The sequence below is a fragment of the Podarcis bocagei genome (genome assembly GCF_964188305.1).
Source record: "Podarcis bocagei genome assembly, chromosome: 7".
NCBI lineage: Eukaryota > Metazoa > Chordata > Lepidosauria > Squamata > Lacertidae > Podarcis > Podarcis bocagei.
Genome location: NC_138132.1, coordinates 26,633,578 through 26,650,821, shown reverse-complemented (window position 1 = coordinate 26,650,821; position 17,244 = coordinate 26,633,578). Strand labels below are relative to the sequence as shown.

General features: G+C 44.9%; 1 protein-coding gene across 1 annotated transcript; it reads right to left on the bottom strand.

Annotated features, from left to right (window-relative positions):
• Positions 1-613: 613 nt before the first annotated feature.
• Positions 614-16,218, bottom strand: LOC308591812 (digestive cysteine proteinase 2-like). The gene is made up of 11 exons (XM_081202761.1): positions 16,123-16,218; positions 14,325-14,396; positions 12,704-12,796; positions 10,577-10,749; positions 8,808-9,048; positions 7,844-8,045; positions 7,531-7,724; positions 6,485-6,576; positions 4,963-5,124; positions 2,862-3,051; positions 614-1,432 (listed from the first exon to the last, which is right to left on the bottom strand). Exons 1-11 carry the CDS (start codon positions 16,163-16,165, stop codon positions 1,245-1,247), a joined length of 1,650 nt encoding a protein of 549 aa, XP_081058887.1. The 5' UTR covers positions 16,166-16,218; the 3' UTR covers positions 614-1,244.
• Between the last annotated feature and the right edge of the window lie 1,026 nt (positions 16,219-17,244).

Sequence of the window (17,244 nt, the reverse complement as noted above, 5' to 3'; positions counted from 1 at the left end):
AGTGTAAGTTGGCAAGTTTGCACCACTTGAGGACCCTCCAAGGAAACCCTTATAGCTTTAAAAACACTTACTTGTGAAATACTCTCTTATCAGTAAAATTCCCACAGGAAATGTCTGTTTTCTGCTTTCTCTCTGCCAAAGTCATGCTTTTTTGATAAATCAAAAGGGTATTTCAGAATTTCCTCTAGGGAATTTCCCAAGAACTGCATCTGGAGCTGCTATATGGGCTGTCTCAAAAGGCTATTTTTCATTTCAAAATGCCATGTATAAATTAAGTTAGATAGATCTTAAGAAGAAACACATATACTTAATAAACCAAGTTTTTGAAATGAAGTATCACAACCGTCAGGAAGGCAGCTGGGGTGTGTGGGAAAGAGATGAATTCTTGACTTCTCTGGTCCTAGCCAATCAGTACTATGCAGAGCTGGCTTTTGTTATAGGCAGACAGGAGTAGCTTCTCCTGAGTGTAGTCCTGCAGAGAAATGTGTATGTTTGAACAATAGGAAACATCTGTGATGTTTCAATTTCACTAAACAAGTTGTGTATTTTTATATGCACTCTGTTAATATCTTAGGAGGCATCAGGAGAGTAAATAATTCCAGCCTACCATGAATGCTTGTCTGCTGCGCATAATTTATTCACATGCCGAGTTATATATGGTCAAATATACCCCCCCACCAAATATCCTTGCCGCTCAGTGATTGGGGGGAGAAAGGAAGCATGTCAAAAGACTGTTACAGCAATATGGTTTGGTGTAGTATTGAACAGTGTGGGTTACACTAATCAGTAAATATGGAGAGATATGTTTAAAAAAATACAGGAACCAGATTGAAGTCTTAAATTATGGCTGCATACACATTTGAAGCACATTTCTTTCCACCTCCTTGCTCAAGAACTCTTGGAGTTGTAGTTCGTTAAGAGTGAAGGGAACTATAGCTTTGTGAGGGGAAATCACAGTTCCCAGGATTTAGTAGAGGTGGAATGTGCTTTAAATGCGTTTTAAATGTATGGTGTGTATGCAGCCATAGAGATGCAGAACTGTGTCAGTGAACAAATGTCTTCCAGTTCAGGACTTTGATCAGACTTAGAGGAATGTGTTGTGGCATGATCACCACCCAAACCCAGGTTCCCAATTTCTAGATTAGGTGTTTCGACAACATGTGGTTCAGAAGAGGTCGCTTCAGATAAGGGCTGTTGTACGTTGACTGGCGTGATCCTTGATCCTTCTTGCCAGTGTTTCCCCCTTAGGCCAGGACTGGGTAGGTGGGAGCTGTTGCCACCCCACAGTTGTTGTCCTTCATCGACATGAGGATGTAGCCATCATTGCCCCAATATGTGGACCAAGAGTTCTTGATGAGCCAGTAGCTCTCCCCTTCGAGGTCCCCATATCCCACAGCTAGGACCGCATGGTCTAACTCCATGCTCTTGTTTCCTAGAAGAAAAGAGGGACCAGGAATCAATTCACCACCTAGTGCCACAGTTCCCCAAGCTTTCCTTGTGTACACTAAGAACAGGGGTGGAGGAGAAATCAGAGTATGCATTTAAAACCAAATCTATCAAATTTGCGCTTTCTGAATTATTATGTGATTTGAAATGCAGATATCCTTCAAAATTTGCACTTATTGGAATTCTGAAAAGCAGTTCTCCAACCAACCAGTGTTGTTGTTTTTTTTTTTTTTTTAAAAATGCATATATTAGGGAAGGTTGCTTGCAGAAATGTGTGCATTAGTCAAAACTGCATATAAAACTGTTTTTATTAGGATAAATGTGCACAAAAATGCCAACTGAGCCAGGGGGAAATGTTGAGTATAAATATATAATAAGAATAATATTAATAACAATGAATTTTCATAAGGATTAAAAAAATAAAATCTCATATTGCTGCAAAAAGTGGTCAACTAAATTTAAGATTGGAAAAAAATGCAGAACTGAGAGAATCAAGACTGACAGATCCTTCCCTCCCTCTTCCAGGGCCTTTAGTGTGGTAAAATCTGTCCTCTGGAATGCACTTCTAGTGAACACCAGGCAAGCAACTACCTACAGTATTGGCATTTAAGCACCTGCTTAAAACTCATCTGTTCACCCAGACTTTCCCTGATGGGTGATCCAGCTATGTTAATGCACTAAGCTGTTCTAATGATTGATTTGTGATGCATTTTGTACTTGTTTTTAAGGAGAACATTTTATTGTTGATTTTATGCTGACAGACCTCCAGAGCTGACTGGAAGTCTCCATGTTTGCCTGCCCCAGTCCAGGTACTGGGGAGAGGGCTTGACTCTTTAGGTGGGCAAGAGTGCCTTTAAAAAATATTTTTTATTAAGAAGACTATGTGTGCCGCTTGTAAGCTTCAGCCCGGCAGAAGTCAGCTGCAAATGACTGCATGGACTCTCTAGGAGTCTGCCATCCACAACTCCCTCCTCCCCTGTCCCAATTAACCTCCATCTCCAGGGCTTAGTGGTAAGGAGTGCAGAGAAAGAATCACCAGGGCCCGCCCTGTGACATCACCAAGTCCCATCTCCATGACCCATGACTCCAGGACCCACTCCTGATCTCAGAATTGCATTCTGAAGTCTCAGGGTCTGGGATGCTCCTGACTTGACAGCTCTAAGCACCATAGCAGGTATGACCCTATGGCTCTGCAGATGTTGTTGGACCACAACCCTCTACATCCCTGACCACTGACCATGCTGGCGGGAGCTGGAGTCCAATGACACCTGAAGGGCCACAGGCTCCCCATCTGTGCCTTAAATGGTGACTAGTGGTGCAAGAGAATTTCCATTGTGACCCCTGCCTATAAAGTTGACACATCCGTTCCCATCCCACCATAGAGGCTTTGAACTAAGGAGTGACATTAGACTCACCGCAGTTTGGCTCATAGTAGATGCCACTGGAGTAGAAGGCAAAGGACTTGTGGGAGGCGTCAATGTTCACGGCCACAGGGCCATGCTTGTAAAGAGCAGCCTTCAGGGCAGTGGTGTTTTCAGAGGCCACATGGACATAGCCAGAGAGAGTTGCAATCAGCTCGGATTGGTTGTAGTGACAGTAGCCATTCTGGCAAAGGGAAAGCAGACACACACCCCAGTTTCACTGCAAGAAAGCTATTCCAGACTCAGATACAAGTTTGTGATTCTGTGCGCACTCCCTGCTTTTGGGCTGAAGTTTGTGCAAGGTACACGACGAACTGTTTGTGCAGAATGCTGCCACAGGTTGCAGCATTCAGCTTCCTGAGAACCTTATCTTCCATGTTCTAGCCCTTATGAACACAAAAATATGCTTGGAAGTATACGGGGCGCTGGAATCTAAGAGCCAAACTTGGTGCACATCTGCATTCATCATTTACCGTATTTTTTGCACCATACACTCACTTTTTTCTTCCTAAAAAGTAAGGGGAAATGTTTGTGCGTGTTATGGAGGGAATGCCTACGGGTGGCATGCCTACGGATTTTCCTCCTCTAAAAACTACGTGCGTGTTATGGTCGGGTGCGTGTTATAAAGCGAAAAATACGGTATATCTTGCAGGGAGATATTGTTCTCCTGTCCTGTTTTGTGGTCTTCCCACAGGAGCCTAGTTGGAAACTCTAGGAAAGAGGGTGCCGGACTAGATTTGCTTTTGGTCTGATTCCACAGGGCTCCTCTTGTATTCTTAACATGCAAGTAGCAGCTGATGGGTAGGGGAGGCGACTGGCCTGGATTGCAACAAATGCAGAGCAGGGAATTTAACCCTTTCCTCTCCTGCTGTGGTCCCTGGTGAAAAATTGCCCTGCCCTCTGAAGCTGCATTGTTGCTTTGTATCCTTCAATAAAGCCTTGGTGAGCTGTTTTGGGTAACTTAAAGAATGCTGATTCCTAGTAACTCCTTGTGGGATGTGAAACACAGAGCAGTCAAATACAACATTCCTAGAGTGGACATAAAAGGGGATGTCTGGACCAGCCAGTCGGAACTTCCTGTTTCCTCCTAGGCTGGGACAGACTTCCTCTACATGTGAACAGAGGTGGGCGTGGCAGGTAACAAAACAGCATAGGGGAGGCAGCCACATCTATCTCTGACTCCATTCGTCGAAGAAGCAGCATCTTATCAGCCTGAGATGCTCTCTTGGCTTCTAGCTTCTAGCCAAGAGAGGACAAAGGAACTATCTCCTTATGGGATAGATTCCAGGTGTATATATTTTGTAACCTAAGTCTGCCTTCTGGGATCCATCTGTGAACAGAATGTGTGTGAGTAAACTCTTTTATATTTTTATACAGGACTGTGGTGTCTAATCTTTTTATGAGGGAATAAAGGGGAATTTGCCAAGAAACGTATTTTAGAGGCTTATACAAGCCTGGAAGAGACGTATCTGCTGTACAAGTTTAAAAAGGGGAATGTTACTCTGCTAAATTATAGAACTTGTTAACACAAGTTGGGAAGGATATAATTAAACAATATATCCTCTCCTGCCTCCGTGAACATTCCCATACTCCTGAGGGCAATTTTTCACCCTACGCACTGGCAAGCCCACCCAGCCAAGAACCACAACCAGCCCTGCCTCTCTGATGAGTATACCTGGATGATTCACATATTTGTCTTATTGAGACATTCCTTTTTCTCAAGGGATCAAAGATGTTGATGACAGCAGCCCACTGTCCCCTCTTCAAATTATCTCAAATGCAATAGCATTTAAGAAGGAAGCAGTGGGCATCACTATTTTAAGGGTAGGGAATCTCAGGGTGGGGGGCAAATGTGGCCCCCGTTCCCTTCTGCCTGGCCCCTGGGACTCTCCCTGGACTTGCTCCAAGCTCAGGTGCTTTTGCCCTGCTGGAATGTGTCATCAAACTGATGATGCCTTCTGCTTGCCTAGATGGAGGATGCATAGAAACCTCTGGCCTTTGCATGGCTATGTAAAGGTAAGGCACGTGGCTCCTGGAAGTTTGCCCAAGAGAAATGGCACCCTCTGGTTGCTCCAGGTGGACATTCTGCACTCACCTGACCCTGGTACGGCCCATAGGACTCTGTGCTGGCAATCCCGCCATGCTTCATAATCCACTCGTAGGCATGCCGTTCCTCGCCCCCATCACAGGCATGGTTTCCAAAGCCCCAGGAACAATCAATTAAGACTTGCTGTGACAGTGGAGTGAGCACTCCAGTCTGTATGGAAAAGATGGGATATTTATTTAGTTAGGACTCATCCAGAATTCCCCTTGTCCCACCACTTTCCCCCGGGGAAACCACATCTTTACCACTCAAACAGAGGAAATGTCCACCGGGTTTCCCCACAAATTGATGTTTGCCCCTAAAGAGCAGATATTCCCCAGGAAACCAGTGGGGCAAACAGAAAACTGCTTAGACCCTAGGCATGGGACCAGTAGAAGTTTGGGGTGCCCTCCATTACGGCATTTTTCTTTTACTCTACTTTTTCGCCAAAATGGTTTCCAGAACAGCTTACAAGTCAATATTATGACAGATCATGCCCTCAGGACTGAAATCTAAAAGAGATGACATGCAAAGAAACAGGGAATGGTGTGGAAGAGGGGGAAACCAAACATACATAGCTGGCAGCTTTTAAAGTTACAATGGCCAGCTGTGGAATGCCCAAGGCAGCGGGTCTCTTGGCTGAGGTATAGCCCTTCTGGTCTCCCACTCTGCAGCCTGATGGCATGAAAAGCCAGGGACCAAAACGTCTAAGGTCTCATTCTGCACTATACATGTAAAGCGGTATCATACAACTTTAAGCAGTCACGGCTTCCCCCAAAGAATCCTGGGAACTTTGGCTTGTTAAGGGAGCTGGGAGTTGTTAAGTGCCACCTATTGCCCTCACGGAACTACAGTTCCCAGAGTAGTTTAAAAATCAACCACTCTTCCAAGAGAGCTCTGGGAATTGCCACGCTGTGAGAGGAATAGGAATGTCCTAACAACCCTCAGGACCCTTAAACTATACTTCCCAGGATGAAGAGGTATGGTCCCAGAACAGGTTCACAATTTCAGTGTCATCTATACCAAGTGGAGATTCGGAGGGTGGCAACATGAGAATGGGCCTTCTCTGCAGTGGCTCCCCATCTGTGGAATGCTGTCCCCAGGGAAGTTCGCCTGGCACCTTCATTATACACCTTTAGGTGCTGGGCAAAAACATTCCTTTTTAACCAGGCCTTTGGTTGATCTGATTTACATCCTATGCTGTTTTAAAATGTGTGTTGGGGGGGGCTATTGGGTTGTTGTTTTTATTTTTATTATGTATTTTGTGGTTTTATATCTTGATTTTCTTCTGTGAACTGCCCTGAGACCCCCGGATATAGGGCAGTATATAAATTCAATCAATCAAGCAATCAATTAATAATAATGTGTTTAACTCTAGTTATCCCACACAGGTTTACAATTCCTAGAACCCTTAGCCAACTACAGTTCTAGGATTCTTTGGGGGAAGCGAGGCCATGTTCTTTAAGTAGATGCTGTGCAGGGCTCTGAGGAATCAAGGAAGCTTCAAGACACAGTCAAGCTCCCATGTTCTCACCTTGAGAAAGAGAGCGCCTTCCAGTGTTCCTGTTGTAGCAAAACTCCAACAGGAACCACACACGGCCTGGTCTTTGACTGGGGTCACAGCACCTTCATTGGTAGGCAGAGAGAAATGGGGACAAAAATTACAGAGAAACAGATCTCAACCACACTGTCATTAATTTTTTTTTTTTAAAGCCCAAGTCGCTGCTGCATGAAGTTGGCATGGTGCAAATCCACGCACAGGAGCACAGGATTGGCTCCACTGGCATATTTCCACCATACCAAACTTCCCACCACCTTGCCCCACACTCACTACTTCCTATTATTGACTATAGGGGGGAGGGGGAGAGAAAAAAGTAGGGTTAATTAATATATATTTCAGTTTTATGCTGTTTTGAAGTCAGGTTTGTTTAGGTTAGTTAAATTATTATTTAATTTACTTTCAAAAGCTTTCGATATATTGTAGAGTCCTGTCTTCCCCTCCCTTTTCTTTTTCACTTTAGTGAAATCCTTTTGAAATATACACTTGCGTTCTATTTAATCTTGTATACATTTTGGCTTGTATTCAGTGCAGCACTCATAAGTGCTTCGTCCTCCCCCCACCAGATCTGCTCTAAAGGTTTGGGGGGGGGAAACCCCCAAAGGACAGATTTAGGGGGGCAGTGTGGGAATAAACGGGACAAAGAAAGGATAAAATTGCACTCAGGGCTTATCCATAATGACCTTTCCCCTGCTCTTTCCAGGCACACCCACCATTTAAAGCTCCATGTCTGAGCGCCCTTTATTTTCCTCCATAGCTTTCCCTGTGAAAACTCACCCTTTAAAGCTCAATCAGAGCAAACGTCAATCCACGGAAAACCCAAATTGACGTTTGCTCTGATTCAGCTTTAAAGAGTGGGTTTTCACAGGGAATGTTACTTACCTAGTGTTGAATTGGATAATTCTTTGCAATTAAATTTTGCAGATGTCCTATTTCAGTTTGGACTCTCCCCCCCCCCTTTGAACTGTTACTATAAGCATTCTTTCCAAATTTAAATTCCAAAACGAGGGCTTTATGATCACCATAAAGCCGCCAATCCAGGCTCTCTGGCAGGGTGAGGTTGTCATAGCTTTGTGCAGGGAAGGGCCAGCCCTGGTTGGGTTCACCGGTCTTTAGCCTCCCCCTCATCACCGCCATCTCCTCTGGTGTATGATCGGCCAAGTGGTTCACAGCCAGTTTGTAGGAGAGGTTGGCCCTGTTCTTGGAGTGGACGTATCTGGAAAATAATAATGAAAAGCACACATGCCTGGCATATCTGATTTCCCTCTTTCCCATTTTCCAGCTGCAAATTATCAGTTTCCAACTGTACAATTTTTTCATCCACATTTTGTGTACCTCATGTTGTGGATGAAGTTGTGCTTCCTGTGCTCCATCTCCTCCTCACTCTTGTAGGTCTTTCTGAATTTCCCCTTGTAGTGATGGAATAGATGCTCGTGGTCTTGGCCTACTTCCCCGGCTCCCCCAACAAATTCTTGCATGGGATTGGCTAAGATCCTATGCTCCGGTCCTACACCTGGCCAATGTGTGCATTTTATACCTATGAGGCAGAAAGCAGAAGTGACTGCCATGACCAAAAGTCAAAATAAGATACAGATTATTCCCCTTCAATTCTTATTTGCTTGCTTTGGGCTGCAGTCCAGACTGGTATTTTATTGTGGCTGTAGTCTGCAAGATTTTCTTTACACAACAACAGCACAATAGCAGCAGATTTATTCCAATTTAGTTTGCCCTGTGATGTTTCTTTAATGCTACCACATCACTGCTGTCTGGAAGTTGGCAACCGTACTTGGTACTTGGGGCTGAAACTAATATTGCTGTTTTTCCTGACAGAATCTCAGTGCCTTTAATAGAATCCAGAGCAGGCCGAGATTCAACAGGCATAGCTTCTCCATGGTTAGCTGGCAAGTTGAGATGACACCCGAGATGTGCATTTAAAGGACACATCCTGTGACTGTAATTCATTTTGACGTATTTAATTGGAATTTTAAATTGTTGTATGCCACCCTGGAACCTGCTGATGAAGAGCAGGAGATAAATATAACAACAATATATATATATTAAGTGGCATTAGACAAAATGGTGCTCTCAGATCATCATTGGACTCCAACTCCCATCAGGCCCAGCCAGCACGGCTAGCGGTCAGGGATGATAGGAGTTGGAGTCCCCAGTATCTGAAAGGCACAACATTGGTTATCCCTGCGCTAGACATTACCACAGCTGCAACATGCACCCTTGTAGGTGAGGAGAAGGAGAAACAGGAGGCTCTCTATGCAAGAGGACAGCTCTGCACTGAACATACCACCAGGGAGATCAAAGACGTCAGAGGGGAATCTGCGGGAAAAGCTGGTGTAGTCTATCTCATACTTGTCGTAGTGGGAGCCCAGGAGAGTGTTGAAGCCCCTCATCTCATAGTGCACTGGGACAGGCTCAGGGGAAGCATCTGCAACCCAGAACCTGTAGATGTTCTTCTTCTTGCCCCAATATGACGTACTCTCCAGGACTGTGCAGGGCTGTCCCCTGTAGTCTTCCTGCAGAACAGTCTGGAGTTTGCAGTGCGAGAGAGCAGGAAAGAGTAAGATTCTCAGTGAGAGGCTGGGAAGGGCAGGTTAGAAAATACCACTGATGTGCAGCAAACAAGAGCTTTTGAAATAGGCATGGAGAACCCTTGGCCCTCCAGATGTTGCTGAACTGTAACTTCCATCAGCAATGTCAGCCCAGGATGTTTTGGCACTTCAGGCAAAACAGAAATTGTGCCCCCTTGTCACCATAAATACTTCCTCTGTGTCCTGCCTCCTCCTCCTCCACAACTGCCAGGCACAGAGGCCATGGCAGTGGCAAAGGAGGTGGCAGGACACATAGGAGGAGGAGGAGGAGGAGGAGGAGAAAGCAAATGGAAGCAGATGAGGCCAGATCTACCACCTAGGCTGACTACCTCACCTCACCTCATTGGTGGGCTGGTCCTGCCCACCGGCCCCAGCAAGCATGGTCAGTCACCGAGGACCGTGGAAGTTGTAGTTCAGTAGCATTTGGAGGGCCAAAGGTCACCCACACATTCCCTAGTTTTTCACCACAATTCTCTCTCTGCCCCCCCCCCCACAGCACTCTTAACTAGAGCTTCCTGGGAAAAAGAATAAGTTGTTACACCACTTGGGGAATTGCAGAACTGTGAGGGGAATAGGAATCTCCCAACAACTCTCAGCACCCTCAACCAACGTCCCCAGGATTTGGGGGGGGGGGACTGTTCAAAGTTATAGGATACTGTTTAAATGTATGGTGAGGAGGGAGCCAGAAAGTGAGAAAGCAGAGGTGACCTGCCCACTTTTGCTATGGCCCCACCCTCCACCAGCATGCAGTTCCCAATAGATTGCCCCTGAAGAAATGAAGGCTTAACAGGAAAAACAAATGCCCGCCCCTACTCTAAGGGTGTAAGGAGCAAGTCTATATATGGGAAGCTGGCATAAAATACTCCAGCTTAAGTTAAGGCAGAGTAAAGCACACCAGAACCAGACTCTGTTCAAGAGCAAGGCTACTGCTGGCTGAGCTCTTCATGTCAAAGAAAGTAGGTTATTACTTGGTTAGTTACAGCGCATAAAGCTTCCAACTCCAACACTGAAATCCAGCTTTCGAAATCCTCAACATGCACTTCACAAAATATTGGCTGCATTCAGGCACAACATCAAACCATGGTATAGTGTTATGTCCAAAACCATACCAGTTTTCAAAGTGTAGTTTATGAGGGGTTTCCGAATCAGGATATGAAACCTCAGGTTTGCAAGCCAAGCCACCTTTTGGGCTGACCGTGGTTTACTATTATGTCTGAATTCATAGTCCGCTGGCAAACCATTTTGCTTTGCTTCAAGAGTTGTTGCACCGTGGAGACAGGGGTGAACAGACAAAACTGAGTGCATGGGACAGAAAAGCAGATCAGGAACTCTAAAGCATAGTTGACTTGCCGTATGTCTGGAAACTCAAACCATGGCATGAGCTTATAACTATGGTTAGCATAATGCACAGTTTGGTGTGATGTCTGAACTGAGATGATTGGAAGCAGGAGCTTGAGGGACTCACCTGGAATTCAGATAGGTTAGGAAAGACACTTTGAGGCCTAATGGGATTCTCCAATGTTCCATTGATCTGGAAGCACTCCTTAATGTTGGCCTCTGTTTCTGTGGTTTCTGGAGTTACCTTGAAGCTGGCCCCAAAAGGTTTTACAAAGCTAAACTGGTAAGTGATCACCTGGCCTGGAGGAGCAAGGAAAGAAGCATTCATTACACCAATATCTGCAATATCACCAATATCTGCAATATCTGCATCTAATTCTAATTTCATTAGATCAGGGGTCAGCAAGCTTTTTCAGCAGGGGGCCTGTCCACTGTGCCTCAGGCCTTGTGGGGGGCCGGACTTTATTTTGAAAAAAAAATTAACAAATTCCTATGCCCCACAAATAACCCAGAGATGCATTTTAAATAAAGGACCGATTCCCAGACCGTCTGTGGGCCAGATTTAGAAGGCGATTGGGCTGGATCTGGCCTCAGGCCTTAGTTTGCCTACCCATGCATTAGATCAAAGAACTGTGGCCCTCCAGATGTTGTTGGACTACAACTTCCACCATCCCTGTCCATTGACCACTCTGGCTGGGGCTAATGGGAGCTCAAGTCCAACAGCAATTTGAGGCCCACAGGCTCCCCAACCTCATTAGAATTTCCAGCCCACCATATTGGGAAACAATATCCCTTTACAACAAATGCGGCATAAATCTGAGGTCTGCTCTTCAACCTCAGCAGGGTGGATTATTTATTTCAGAGATGACAGGAATCAGGTCTGGGGGAAAGCCTGCAGCAGCTTTATTCATGATTCAGAAATAAAAAGGATGCAGTGGGCCACTCTTATTCCAGAGAAGGAACCAATGGCAACTGTTATAGATAAACGTTTCGACACACACACAAAACCGCAGTCTTTAAAACTCTGTCCTGGTCTACAGATGCAGCAGAGCGAGGTAGCAAAATGGATTATGCCATTCCAGGCTGCATGTGTGTGTGTGTGTGTGGGGGGGAAATCTTCCCATATCCATTCCACAAAATAAAACCCCATACAAGTTAAAAATTTGCACACAGGGTGTGGTCTGGGCCTACATTTCTTTTCCTCCCAAATGTCCCAAGTCTTTGTTTTTATTTTACTTGCAGGGATTTGATTTTCCTTTTTTGTGGGGCAAATGTACCATACACTAGCCCTGGGCTCCTATGGGAGGAAAAGCAGGGTATAATTGCTATATATAAATAAATATGACAAAGAAACAAACATCTAAGTCTGAGGTGATACTGCCCTGCTGCTTACCCTGTGCCCCATATGCTGGATAACTTGTAGCCACCATTTTAAACTTCCCAGAATGCTCCAGGGCATTGTGAGAAATTTAAACAGCTGCTCTGCGCTGGCTGTGGTGTTTGCCACCTGCCACCAACCCAAGTAACCTCTCCTACAAATATATGAAAGAGCATGTTGCTCTTGGCCCACCTGAAAACTGAATCCAACCCTGACCTCCAGCAACATAGAACAGGTCTCAATGACGACCTCTGCCTTTGAAGAGAGGGATAGCCCCTTCACAGCACTATCTTCCCCTTGGGACAGTCTCTGGAGAGGCTTAAGGAGCACATTCCAGGTTTCTGCAATTATTCCTATCTTGTGTTTATATAACTCAGGGGTGGAGAACCAGCGGACCCTAGTTGTCGTTGGGACTCTATTGGTATCTTTGAGAGAAGGAATGTACTTTGACTATTTTTTAAAGGTATAATGTGTACATAGACTTAAGTGCTTCTTTGGATACAAGCCATCATTTTCATCGTATTAAAGCAGGCAATGGGAACTACTTCCGCGTGAGACGCTGGAGAGCTGCTGCCAGTCAGAGACAGTAGGTCTATTGTGGGGGTCCTGTGGTCCTCCAGATGTTATTGGACTCCAACTCCCATCAGCCCCAGCTTGGATGGGAAGGATGATCAGAGTTGTGGTCCAGCGACGTCTGGAGGACTAATCCACCATCCCTGGAGTAAACACTATGAGGCTTAAGAGAGAAATAATGTGACCTGGTGTAAGGCATCTAAAACTGTTCCCAATCCAGATGGTTATGTTCATTGGAGAAATGAAACAGATGTTTTCACTGAGCTTCCAACCACCTTCTTGGCAATATCAGACGTCTCTTACCGTGATAATACTGGATACGGCTTTTCCCCTCCGTCTCATTGAACCAGGCTTCGAAGGGCTCTTCTATTTCAGCATAAGGCAGTTTCAGGATCCCTGAAGGAAGCCAAATGGCAACAGCTGCTTAGCCAGAGTAAAGAAGGGATGATGATGATGTGGTGTGGTCAGAGGGTGGAGAGGGAGCAGACTGGGAGGAGGAGTCTGTAGCTGAAGAGGTAACAGTGTTTAGTGAGCAGGAAGAGTCTGTGGCAGACAGCAGTCCAGAATCAGAGGTTGGAGAGGAGTGGGGGCAGGCTGCTGAGGAAGCCAGGGAATCTCCCCCTCCTGCTCCCCTCTTTCCTGGTCTCCCAGAACATGGAAAGGACTGAAGAGGGCAGAGCAAAGAGAGACAAGGTGAAGGAGCCTCAAGTTGCTGGGGAAGGGCCTTAGGGAGCAGTGGGAAGGCGGGGACCTTTAGTCCTTGCAACTGCCTCATTGGGGGCAAGACCTACTGGGAAGAGTTGCTGTGATCACTAGGCCTGCCCTTTGAATAAAGAGTTAACTTCACAGACACTGGGTGTTTCATTGCTAACCTGGCCTTGACTCCGGCTCCTGACACCAAGGGTAGGGAACCAGTGGCTCTTCAGAGATGGTTGGATATTACATGAGCAATAGTGAGGGGTGATGGGAGTTGTAGTGTAGTAACATCTGGAGGGCCAGGGGTTCCCCAGCCTTGCAATAAAAATGGAAGGAAACGCCCCCTGCACCCAGAGCCACCTCCATAATGAGGCATATCTGAGATATGGGCATTGTACTTATCACAAATAATCTAGCTCCAAGCGAGCTGCATTTCCATAAGATTGAAGAAAAGGAGTGCAACATTATTCCAGTGGACATCTGTCAGTTGGCAAATCATACCTAGAAAGAACAGAAGGCTGATAAAAAGTTAAAGTAATGAATTAATGCACAAAGGCAGTGACTGATAGATGGCTGCTTATTTTTCCGAAAGGTAATTTCACTGATGCCCAAGAGAGCCTTTTTTGTTCCAACTTGCTTTGAGATTTATTTGTTTCTGTGTTTGCACTAAGCCTGCAAATTCTCCAGGTGGGCCTCTATGCTGCCAGATGGTCCTATTCTGAGGACACCGCTCTCCACATTTGGGGCTGCAAGCTTCAATTAATTAATGCAATCCGTCAGCATAAGCTTTAATCAGAAACCAGCTCTGTGCTTCCTGTCGCCACAAACCATTTTTAATACAGAAATTAAGGAGAAGATCATCTTCTGCCCTGCTTCTAGTGAGCATGCCTCTCAAATGGGAAGATGCAGTTCTTTAAAACAGGGATGGGGAACCTGTGGCCCTCCAGATGTTGCTGGACTCCAGCTCCCTTCAGCTCCAGCCAGCATGGCCAGGGGTCAAGGGTGATGGGAGTTAAGAGTCCAACAATATCTGGAATGCCATTGGCTTCCCATCTCTGCTTTAGAAATTGGGAGGGGAGAGGTGTAGAGAAGACCAATAAATTATCCCTTTCCATTATCACCTGAAGTGTTGCATACTGTGCCCCCCAACACAGGTCTCTCATCTCTGCCTAGTCTCTACAAATGATTTCCCCCTGAAGCATCCAAGGGCAGTGAAGAAGTTCGTTACCTGTTATATGATAGGCACCCCCAAACCTGGGAAGCACCTGCAGACGTTTGTGTGGAGGTGTGCAGTCAACCACTAAAATGCAAAACAAAGACAAATGGATTAGGTCAGATTTGGTTAATGTAGAGAATGCCACTTGTCCACAAAGGAAATTGTGTTCAGTGCGTCAGAAGAATATAAGAAGAGGCTGGCTGGATCAGACCAAAGCCCCAACCAGGAGCAGTATCCTGTTTTCAGTGTGGCCAACCAGCAGAGGCACCAGTTTCTCAGGAGGACTGAGGGGCCCCAACTTGACATCCTGACATTGTGCATGTGACTTGCGAGGAGCCAGAGGGCTGCCCTCTGGACAGTGAGGGGACCCCGCCTCCTCAAAAAAATAATAATGTTGCTTTGGCCCCTAAGCCAACAAATGCTTATGGGAAGCCCACAAGCAGCAAATGAGTGCAGGATCAGGATCAGACTCATGTTCCCCAGAAACTGGTATTCAGAGACATTTCACCTCAGACATTGGAGGTAGCCCACAGCCATCATGGCTAGCAGCCGCTAATAGCCTTAGGCTCCATGCATTTGTCTCATCACCTTTTAAAGCCATCCCATTTCTTGGCCATCGCCGCACCTTAAGATAGCTAATTCCATAGTTTAATTATGATCTGTGTTCCTTTTTGGCTGTCCTGAATCTCCCCCTATTAAATGAATTTGGATATGCCGAAGTTATTGAAAAATAAATTTAAGGAGCCGCAGAAAGAGGGGAAGGAAGTTAAATTTCGAAATGTTACATTGATTGTAAAACTAATGAAATGTAGAAACTTGAAAAGTATAAATAAAAAACTTAGAAGACAAAAAAAAATCCCACCATTCAACTTCCTTGGATGATTCTGGAATTTAGTATAACGAGAGACAGAGATACCTCTCAATTTATTTGTTTATTATAACGGCTATATCCCACCTTTCCTCCAACAAATTCAAAGTGGAATATGTGGTTCAGCCCCTTCCCATTTTATCCTCCCAGCAACACAGTGAGGTAAGTTGAGCAGGGATCCGAATCTTGCTGTGAGAGGCCCCAGTCCAAATTTCTAACCACTACATTTCGCTGCCTCTTGCTGTTTGCTTTTGCCACACCATGCATAATTTTATATGTCCATCCCCAACTCTCCTCTCTCCACCCCAAACATTAAACCCTTTCCTCTTTGGGAAGTTGCTCCATACCCTCTCCAAGATTTTTGCTAATAATCATCATTATGCAATGAATTCAATGTAAAAGAACACTTAACTTCAAAGGAACCACCTGGGTATAATTAACACAGGAGAGATCCTTTGTCTGCAACAGTATTTTAAAACAGTTAAAATACTAAAACCAATAAAAAAAACCCTTAACTTCCTAAGCATCTGAGCAGACTGTCTAAACAAGAATATTTTTAGCAGATGCTGAAGAAGAGTACAGAGAAGGTGCCTGCTTGATCTCAATAGGCAGGGAGTTCCAAAGTGCAGCTGCTGCCTAATAAAATGTATTTATTAGGAAAAATTAGCACTAGAACACTGATAAATTTTCATGAGGATTTCAATAAACGAACACCCAACAAACATGGCAGAAATGTGGAATATTGAATACAAGTTTTAAAAAATGAGAGAAAGAGAGAGCACCGAAATTGGCATATCTTTCCATCTCCTCCAGCTAGATTCATCAGTGTTATTATTAATCTTATATCTGCTAGGTTCTTATGTAGAGCCCTCTAGCCCTAATATCCCAGAAGGGTAAAATGAAATAACGTAGCTGCCTAAAAAACAAGACAGTCAAACTTACCAAGAAAAGCAGCCCATGCGAGGAAGATCAGCAGCTTCCACATTGCTGCTCAGCCACACATGCTCCTTCTCAGAGCCACTTGAACAAGGAGCTGCCTTATTAAGCAGCGGCCAATTAGCCAATAGTTGAAGCCTGGCCCTCCCAAAGGGTGAGGTGAGAAACCCTGCAGAATTTCTGAATGGCACTGGAGAAAGCACCAGTTCCTATTGGCTATTTATACAGCTCCCAATAAGGAAATGGCAAATCAAGCTGCTAGGCTGTGGCTTGTTTGATGTGATGGTGGGTGGTGATCAAAGCAATTTATCTGGATGCTGGAGCTACATTAAACATTAAAACAGGCCCAAATGTGAAAGCTTTGGAATGGAGCCTCCATGTTAACTTGGCATCAAGAGTAAAGAAGCTTTTTGGTACAGGAGCTACTCAAAACTGGATCCCAAGATACATGTGCCTATTTTTTATTATTCCTCACCCCTGGCCCGTGGCATAGACCATAAGAGGCTGAATCAGGGTGTTCCATTCTCACCTTCCACTCTTCTCAACTGATGCTCAACATTTGATAGCTGCAGAACATGGTGGACTATGTTCATTATAAAAAATCTAGTGTGCAGCTGCATGAAAACGCCAACTTCTATCCTAGGGGTCATCAGGAAATGGACAGAAATTAAAAAGGTGATTCCATGGTTCCTGATGACTGTGGGTCATCCAGTCATTGGTTGGGCCACATTTGGGGTGCAATGTGAAGATCTGGTCACCCTATCTCAAAAAGGACAATAGACAGTTAGGAAAGTGCTGGGAAGAAAAGCAACTTGAATGCTCAAGAGTTGAGGGCTTTTTAACTTCAAAAAAAAAAAAAAAAAAAAGATGACCTGTGTATGTATAGCAGGATTGTGTCCAGATTTTCACTTTTTGAAATATGGCAATCCAAAATAGAGGTTTGTAAAATGATATGGGGAGAGAGAAATTATTCTGCTCTCATAGCAGAACTATGGAACAGCCAATGGGCAGTAGATTCAGGACAGATAGAAGTAAGAACTTCACACAGCACATTGCTAACTTGTGGAACTCATTGCCACAAGATGTAGTAATGGTCTTTTTCTTAGATGGCCTTAAACAGGAATTGGA

Excerpts from the sequence above, each read along its gene's own strand:
- LOC308591812 (XM_081202761.1), bottom strand. The coding sequence starts at position 16,165 with ATGTGGAAGCTGCTGATCTTCCTCGCATGGGCTGCTTTTCTTG. Across the intron at positions 8,046-8,807 it reads CGTCTTTGATCTCCCTGGTG|GTATAAAATGCACACATTGG; the intron begins GTATGTTCAGTG and ends TCTGCCTCATAG. Across the intron at positions 7,725-7,843 it reads AACTTCATCCACAACATGAG|ATACGTCCACTCCAAGAACA; the intron begins GTACACAAAATG and ends ATTATTTTCCAG.